The sequence below is a fragment of the Camelus dromedarius genome, chromosome 7 (assembly GCF_036321535.1).
Source record: "Camelus dromedarius isolate mCamDro1 chromosome 7, mCamDro1.pat, whole genome shotgun sequence".
Taxonomy (NCBI): domain Eukaryota; kingdom Metazoa; phylum Chordata; class Mammalia; order Artiodactyla; family Camelidae; genus Camelus; species Camelus dromedarius.
Genome location: NC_087442.1, coordinates 43,312,055 through 43,320,872, shown reverse-complemented (window position 1 = coordinate 43,320,872; position 8,818 = coordinate 43,312,055). Strand labels below are relative to the sequence as shown.

The 8,818-nt window shown below is 54.2% G+C and overlaps 1 protein-coding gene across 1 annotated transcript; it reads right to left on the bottom strand.

Moving 5' to 3' along the window:
• Positions 1-1,925: 1,925 nt before the first annotated feature.
• Positions 1,926-7,365, bottom strand: HOXA9 (homeobox A9). The gene is made up of 2 exons (XM_031455099.2): positions 4,391-7,365; positions 1,926-3,320 (listed from the first exon to the last, which is right to left on the bottom strand). Exons 1-2 carry the CDS (start codon positions 4,968-4,970, stop codon positions 3,082-3,084), a joined length of 819 nt encoding a protein of 272 aa, XP_031310959.1. The 5' UTR covers positions 4,971-7,365; the 3' UTR covers positions 1,926-3,081.
• Between the last annotated feature and the right edge of the window lie 1,453 nt (positions 7,366-8,818).

The following is an 8,818-nucleotide window of genomic DNA, read 5'->3' as shown; positions in this document are numbered from 1 at the left end:
AGAATGCCTTTGCGCCAAACTTTCAGCCCCCTAATTTTGTTGTCACGTTTTAAAAGCGGCTGAGTCCTGGAGTTTTAGCTCGCCTGCGGGTGCTGGCTTTTCCGACCCTGTACCGGGGCACAGCCTTCGGGGGCCTCCCGAGACGCTGCAGGACCCTTGGCCACCGTATATGCCCTCTGCACATCCCCTGGGTGGGGGCCACCAGGTCCAGAGACTGTAGGCCTTAGTCCTTGTGTCTGTCTGCCGGTCAGCCTCGTTCTCCGAGAGTCGCGCCGCCCCGAGGCCTGTCTCAAGCTGGGGACGGTGGCCCTAGATCCGTCCCCGCGCGTGCAGCTACTGCCCGCAGCCGCCCGACAGCTGTAGCCCCGCAGGGCTAGGCCCTTGGGATGGCAGAGACCGGGGCGGGACCGGTGCAAGACAGGCGAGGCCCCGCCGCTCGTTTTTTTGTTTCCCAGAGAGGCTTCTGGCCCGGCGTGAGCTACGCCGAAAATACACGACCGCCGTTCACTCAAATCTGGAGCTCCCATTCCAGAAAAGCTGGCGTCAAGTCGACATCTTAGGAACTTCCCAGGGTCGCCGCGGCGGGAGATGGCGGCGCGGGCGCCTTTTGCGTGGAGCCATACTGCCATCTGCTGGCCATATCTTGACACTGCAGGCCAGCAACCCGGCCCGAACTTCGTCAGCTGCCGCCTAGGGCCGGGTGTCCCACTCCCAAAGATGTGCAAGGGCCCATCCCCGGGGGGTCTGCATGGAGCCCGGAATCTCTGCTGCCAAGAGGGCAGTGCCTATAAAAGAGAGCTGTTTCCGCAGCCGCTTTATCGGCGGCAGACAGAGCAAACAAATGAAAGGGCTTTGGTGGAAAATCTTAATTGGGGCTGGACAGTTGTAAACTAATTAAGGGCCGAATTCCAGACAGTTTGCAGACCCGGCCTTTATGGCACACCCTTACTGCCCATTCTTTGAAGTTCCTTCTGTCTGCAACAACAGAGGGCATCCCAACCTGGCGGCAGGGTGGGGGTGGGAGTGAGGAGACGCCCCATCCCCTGGAGCCTGGGTTCCCCGTTTACACCCACAGATAACTTTACAGTTTGCAGAAATCGTGGGGGGTCAGAGGGGAGGGCGAGAAAAGGGGGGAGATGAGACTGAACCCTTCGCCACATCTAGAAGGCGCTGGGGCCTCCGAAGTTGTGGCAGTTCCCCCCACAGCCCTTTACACCCCATAAACGGTAACAGCCCTCATTTTCTTTTATGGCGCTTTGGGCTGGTCGGTTGCCTGGGCTCTGCCTCTGTCAGGACTTGTGCTTGGGAAGCGTGCGCGGGACAGGACACAGCATCCCCAGGGCCGGCCTGGCAGGACGCGGGGAACTCGCGGGACGCAGGCCTTCAGTCCCCTGAGAGCCCTGAATTTCTGCTGCGACCACACTGGAACGGCCAGACTCCTGTTTCCCTCCTGGCAGACTCTTTAGGAGGCAGGCCCTCAGTCTCCGTTCTGCCATCCTCCCCTCTCCTGCTCCCCGTCCCCCGCCAGGGTAAAAGGCCCCCGGGATCTCCGTGGACCAGGGTTTGAGAAATTTCTTGGGGCGCCAAGATGAAAAAGTGGCCTTTCCCAGCTACTGGCCAGCCATATACGACACCCCAGACCTGTTTCTCTGAGGCCTCCCCGCCGTCCCGCAAATGGACACAAAGCGGGGAGCCGGGCCTCACCGCTGCTTGTTGCCCAGCCTTCCTCCGCTGTCTGCACAGCCAGGCAGCAGGCCTGGTAGGCAGAACTGAGGCCTGGATGTGGCAGGTTCCACCTCCCAAAGGCCCACCCAAGACAAAACTAAGGTTCTGTCCTCATCCAGTCCAGTCCGGCCCCCGCCCAGAGACTCTACCCAGGCTCCCCGGCCCCGGAGAAGAGGGTGCAAAGAACTGACCGGCAAAAATTAGAAAAGAATCAATATATTTTATTTGGCAAAAAGTTAAATATCTCAACACAACAATTTGGTCAGTAGGCCTTGAGGTAACTATTGCAAAATATACAGTGTATGTTCAGCCCGATGGAAACCCCAGATTCATCAAGAATACAAATCTACAGTAGCCCAATGGCGGTTTTATAGTGTATAATTTATTATCAATAAAATTAACTCCATTACAATAAGCATTCATTTTTCCCCGATTAAAATTAAATGTAAACCATAGGTAGTAACCTTCTGCACATACGTATAGCTCCAAATTTCCTCACTGTTTGGTGCAAAAACAATATTCAAGCTTGTTTGATTACTTTTTCTTTAATATGTGGATTATATATATACAATGAACAAGACGGGTCTATGGAGCATGTAGACACTAAAATGTCCGCATTTCAAAAGAGAAGAAAACCATGAATTTACGCATTCTGGAGAACCCTTTCTTTTCTTTTTTAAAAAATTTTATTTCGCTAGGAATTCCTTACAGCTAGTTTACAATCAAAGGTTAACAGCCTAGTCATACAGAAGACATATTCCACTACAGAGCTATACTCTATGCAACTGCCCCCCCCAACAACCTGAGTTCAAATCGAATTCTAGCTTTCACAATCACAACGGGTGCATCACCCATCACAGAAGTTTGAGTCACAAAACATAATTACCACAATAAAACACAGTGTTCAAGTATTTGGGCAGATTGCTCTGCTGCACAAAGAGCAAATTAAATTAACTACACAGACTAAAAACTATACAGCCCGCCATCAACAGTTGTGCATTATAAAAAGGTAGTTTTGTGTGTGTGTGTGTTAAGTCAGGGACAGGTAGATTTTTAAAAATATATACAAGCTAGCACACACAGCCATCAGCGCTAATGCCACCCCACCCCACCCCCCGCCCGCCTTTTTTCTGTCTTATAGAAAACGGAAAGCTTACAATACCTCCTCCATCAAAGAGGCAGGCCAAGGAGCCAGCCTGAGCAGGGTTTGCCAGGGGGAGATGAGGCCTGGAGTTTAAAGCCGCTTTGTGCAGTGTGGTGGAGGCTGGGGTGGGGTAGGGGTAGAAGAAGGGGACGGGCAATTCTTTCTCTTTCTCTCTAGCTCTCTCTCTCTTTTCTAAATGAACTCGAGTTGCATCACTCGTCTTTTGCTCGGTCTTTGTTGATTTTCTTCATTTTCATCCTGCGGTTCTGGAACCAGATCTTGACCTGTCTCTCGGTGAGGTTGAGCAGTCGGGCCACCTCATACCTGCGGTCCCTGGTGAGGTACATGTTGAACAGAAATTCCTTCTCCAGTTCCAGCGTTTGGTGTTTTGTATAGGGGCAGCGCTTCTTCCGCGTGGAGCGAGCGTGGAGCCAGTTGGCAGCTGGGTTACCTATGGGTGGGGGAGACAGATGAGGGATTTAGAAGGAGAAGAAGCATACCCACCCCACTCTGCTGGGGGCTAGGAAAACTCCTGGAGTCTTCAGCCAAAGTGCAGGACGCTGCTGAATTGGTTAGGGAAGGCAGTTGAGCCTGGGACACAATGGAACCCTGGCAGACAGACGCTGGATCGGTCACTTACAATTGCACGCAGTAAAACCTCGGCTCCCCCCTCCCCTCCGAGGCTCTCCTTTCTCCTCCTCTGTCCTCCTGTCCCCTCCTCTCCTTCCTCCCACTCTCTGCACATTGTGTTAGGAGTGAAATTTGAAAACAGGTCTCTTTCTTGCCACACAGAAGGAAACCACGCTGCCCTGCGTTCCTTAGCGAGATTAATATTCTTTTCTCCCTCTCACTGACTCTCTGTGTCGTCCTTTTCCCACCTTTCCTTCTACTCTCCCCACTCCTTATTTTGATCTCCATGGAAGGCCGCGGGGCTGGGCAGGCCGGCCTGGCGCCCTTACGCACACCAAGGCCCTTGCTCACTTCTCCAGTTTATTTGAATAATCTGGCATGGGGACCTTCGTATCCCAGTCGCCTGCAGCCACATCTTGGGCAGGATTTACGCCGCCACTGGCTGAAGGCAAGAAGTGACGGGACTCGGCCGTCTTCCCCAGCGTCCCGGGTCAGGCTGCAGTTGTTGCCGCCACTCCCGGACAATCTAGCCGCACAAAAGACTTTCTCTGCAGTCCTGCTTTCGAAGAACTGCCCAAAGTATCTCTGTCTTGGTCCGGGGCAGCCAAGGAGAGGGGCAGCGGGTCTTGGCTTGTCCCGCAGCGCCTTCCCCGCCCCCTCTCTCGGCAGCTGCCGCCTCCCCTCCCCCGGTGCCCTGCAGGCCCGCTTGTCACTGCTTTCTGGACTTGGAGCCCCATCCGAGGCCTCCCAAACAGCAACTTCTGGCTCCCGGCCTCTGCTCAGGAGGCTCCCAGGGCGGGCGAAGGCAGGCTCCGGGGAAAGCTGGCGGGCCGGCAGATCCAGGCGGCCGGCGTGGAGGTGGTGGCTGGTCTGGAGGGAGGAGACACTTACTGGGATCGATGGGGGGCTTGTCTCCGCTGCTCTCATTCTCAGCATTGTTTTCGGAGAAGGCGCCTTCGCTGGGCTGTTTTTCTCTATCAACTGGAGGAGAACCACAAGCATAGTCAGTCAGGGACAAAGTGTGAGTGTCAAGCGTGGGACAGTCACCCCTTCTGGCCGACAGCGGTTCAGGTTTAATGCCATAAGGCCGGCTGGAGGGCAAGCCCGCGAAGGAGAGCGCACCGGGCGTGGGCTCCAGCCAGGAGCGCATGTACCTGCCGTCCGGCGCCGCCGCCGCCACAGGCGCCTGGGGGTGCACGTAGGGGTGGTGGTGATGGTGGTGATACACCGCCGCGGGCACCGCATTGGCGCCCGCCGCGTGCACTGGGTTCCACGAGGCGCCGAACACCGCTGTCTTGGACTGGAAGCTGCACGGGCTGAAGTCGGGGTGCTCGGCCAGCCCCGTGGCCTGCCGGGGGTGCTGACCCAGGGCTCCCGGCGGGTAGCGGCCGGCGCCCAGCTCATCTGTGGCGTCGGTGCCCAGAAGGAATGAGTCCACGTAGTAGTTGCCAAGGGCCCCGGTTGTGGCCATCGCCGTGCCCCGCGTCCGGCCGGCCCGGCCCTACCCGCGGAAATTATGAAACTGCAGATTTCATGTAACAACTTGGTGGCACCAGGGGGGGAAGTACAGTCACCTAATAAGTTGCCGGCGCCCGAGCCCCCATTGGCCGCGCGCGTCACGTGCCTGCTCAGCAGAACAATAACGCGTAAATCACTCCGCACGCTATTAATGGCCCGGTGTTTTGCAGTCATAATTTTTATAGCAAAAGCCATATGTTTTTATGCAAAGGGATCGCGGCGCTCCACGATCGGGTTTGTTTTAATTGTGGCCAACGAAGATTAAAAGATCAAATCTGGCCTTGCCTCTGTACTCCCTCCCCTCCCTCCGCCACCACCATACACACACTTCTTAAGCGGACTATTTTATATCACAATTAATCACGCCATCAGCAAGGAGCGGGTCCCGCGTGCGAGTGCGGCCAGCGGAGCCCCTCACATAAAATTAGACAATAATTGAAGCCATAAAAAAGCAGCTAAATCGCATTCTCGCTCTACTGTATTTAAATCTATATTTATGATATTTCATAAGGAGTTACTGTTTCAGAAGCCACACAGGCTGGTGGGAACTTGGGAACGGCGAACAGATTCGTTTGCCTCATCGTGACTCCCAGCTGTAAAAATTTATGAGAACTTGGAAAGGTTAAATTAGACTGTTGTGTTTGGTTGGCGAGCTCCCTGTAAATAATCCTTGCGGTCCCAGGAGACGCGAGTTTACCCCGAGCCAACTGAGAAAAGTCAAATTCAACGCAGTATCCGTTCCAAACTGAGCCACCATAGCCTCTAACGGAGCGCGCTTTGCAGCGACAGACCACCGAGAAGGCACAACCTACTATGGTCTCCTCGCATCTGCCTGACTGGTGCACAGGGAGCCCCGGCAGCCCCCAGATTCGCAGCTGAGCCCCCAGCGAGGGCCCCACCAAGAAGGGGTCAGGAAGGGAATGGCCAGCCTTCCCTGAGGCGATGGGTTTGAGGGCTGGGTTGTGCCGCACGTTTGCTCCCAACCCCGCGCACACGGGCGCCCAGCGCGCCCTCCTCGTAGCCAGCCTGGATTCACTGTTCCCAGGCGGACGCAGCAGGCTCCCCAGCCCTGTGTTCCGACTTCGAAGGCCCTAACGCCGAGTTATGCAAACCTCAGCGCACTCCCTGAACCTGAGGTGCGGGCGGCGAGGTGGGGAAAACAGGCAGCATCAATGGAAGGCGAGTTCCGCTTGAGAAGAGGCACCCCAGCCTAAGAGACCAAGCGGCTGGCCCTGTATAAGTCCTTCAGGGCTCCTTCCTTCCTGGCCACTATCCCGGGCCCGCCTCTGTTACCTACCCGGTCGGCGGCTCAGCAGTTACAAGGCCCAAAGCAAGATGGCCCGCAGCTCAAGTCCAGGGCTAGAAATTAAAACGGGGAGGGGTATGGGCCATTGACTTTAACTCCCATTCCTTAGCTTGGCCAAATTGAGGAGGGTATTTCTCATCCCTTCGAGTCTTTCTAGGAGTAAATTAAAAGGCCTTGGCTTGTCTGTTAATTGCAGAGGGAAAAACCTACCCCAAACCTGAACAAAAAGAGGCGACTGCTAAAAAAAAAAAAACGGGGTAATTAAATTCACGTGTGAATACTCTGCCTGCAAGAGTGTGTTTCTCATTAGCCCACTTCCCTGTCGGCGAGAGCAGGCCCGCGGCCTCGGTCGCTTCCATCTTCTTTTCTGCCTTCATCCTCCCCAACAGTTCCAGTAATCACCCCCAAACCCTGATACATCCCTGTCCCAGGCAGGAACCCTCAAATGCCAGGTTCTCCCCGAGAATGAGGCTGCGTAGCCACGCAGAGCCCAACCGGGTGCCCCTTTCTCTGCCCGCGCCGGAAGAGGGAAGTGGAGGACACAATGAACTCCGACGTGGCCGGTCCCGGCCGCCTCATTCTCCTCCTTCCTAATATTTTCCTTTCCCTGTAAATTCTTCCGCCTTATTCCCACTGCTGCCTACCCCAAAGTGTCCCAAATACCGAGTAGTTTGCGGGGTTTAGGTTTTCATTAAGAAAAATTAACCCTGGAAGAAACCGTCGCCCCTAATTTTAAATTGTCTGCAAACAGGCTGGACATGCTTGGTTGTCTTTTCCACTTTTTGTAATTAGAGAAGACACCAATTCGTATTTTTAAAAATAAAAAGACTTTCTTTAAATAGCCTTAGCCCCCCAAATAGAACTTATACTAAATAATTGACAGGCGTTGAGTATTAAAAAGTCCTTAATGGTCTCTAGAATAGGGGGAAATCACAAAACCAAATATTATCCCTACTCAACCCACAAGTTTGGGGAGAGAATATTCAGGCTTTTGTGTCTGGTTTTATTTTAGAAGTGAAAGGGATTGTGTGTGCATAAAGAAATAATAAGTGGGTGTAATTACAAACCTCTTCTAGCCTGAGAGTTCAAAAATCTTGATCTCCAAAACAAATCCAATAATCAGGTCCTGAAAATGGCAGAGAGAAATTGAGGGGAATGCTGTGCATGGCCTTTCAGATAACAGGAAGGTAGGCTGAGCAGTGAAAACAGTTCCTGGGCTGCTGGAGCTGGGAAAGGAAGCACTTCTTCGTAGGCTTGAGCTTGAAGGACCAGGCGTGTGTTGGGGGATAGAGAGAATAGAAGTTGTTTTCAGTTCCCAGCAGCAAGAATGGTCTCACTGGCTTCGAACCAGTGTTCTACAACTTGAAACATGGACTCAAGTTTGTATTCCAACAGTTCTGGAATTTAGGATTCCTTTCCCCTGTTGTTTGAAACAGACTGGCAGTGCAAGGGTTCCCTTCTCCAGCACTGGTCCCCACAAGGATACCATATCTAACATACTCTGAACCTGATAGAATACTGGCAAGCAAGCAGCCAATCTTTGCCTTAGCGGGGCTCCCTTATCGCTGTTAAAGCTGGAGCCTGCACCGGCAGGCGGAGAGAGCTGAGGAAGCTTCCCAGCAGAGTTCCCTGCCTCTCTAGGCTCCACTGAGCCCGGCTGGGTCACAGCCCACGTCCCAGCCTCAGATCCCCAGTGAGGCTGGCGAAAGCCTCTCTTTGCACTCAGAGTGGGCACACAAAAACGCAGCGAATGCCCCCTAATCAGATCTCCTAGGCTGCCGTTGCGGACCTGCGGAGTAGGAACGCTAGGCCGCCGCCATCCGGTCGTGATCGTAACCGAGGCCTTGTCTGTGCCGCGGCACACCAGGCCCAGATCCACAGCCCTGGACAGCCGCGCCCCTCGAGCCCTTCCTCAGCAGAGTCCGACCTCTACTTGAAGACGCTTAGAAAACTAAGACCCCACTCCCAGGCTCTCCCCAAAAAGCTCGGGGTCTTTCCTGGGTCCCTCCCAAAGAGAATAGTTGGGGAGGAGAGGGAGTGGAGGTAGAAAGAAAATGAAAGAAAAATAAAGGGGAGAAAAGAAGAAAGAAAAAAAGAAATGTGTGAAGGAAAGAAGGAAGAAAAGAGTCAAAGGTAACTCGTTAGAGGGCGGCTTACAGAGAGAAGGGTAAGTGACAAGGCCAGGATCTCAGCCCCTGTCAGCCCTGTCCCTCCTAATTTGGCCTAAGCCTCTTACTGTCAAAGGGATCTTTCCTGATCCAGTACCATGGATTGGGGCTGGAGGTGTCCCAGCCTTGCAGGAGTATGACGGAGGCCCTGGCCAGGAGCAAGCCTGGAGCGGGAGAGGCCCAGGATGGAAGCGTGCGCCCCTGACCTTGAATGGCCCGGGGCCCAGAATTCCTACCACGCCCCTGGCGTCCTCGAAGAAGCAGCTAACCTGATCGTACCTGCTCCAGGCCAGGTGGGGGTGGCGGTGAGGCCAGCAGCCTGGCAGA

Coding starts and splice junctions, on each gene's coding strand:
- HOXA9 (XM_031455099.2), bottom strand. CDS start 4,970: ATGGCCACAACCGGGGCCCTTGGCAACTACTACGTGGACTCATTCCTT. Junction 3,321..4,390: donor CAAGCCCCCCATCGATCCCA/GTAAGTGTCTCC, acceptor CCCCACCCATAG/GTAACCCAGCTGCCAACTGG.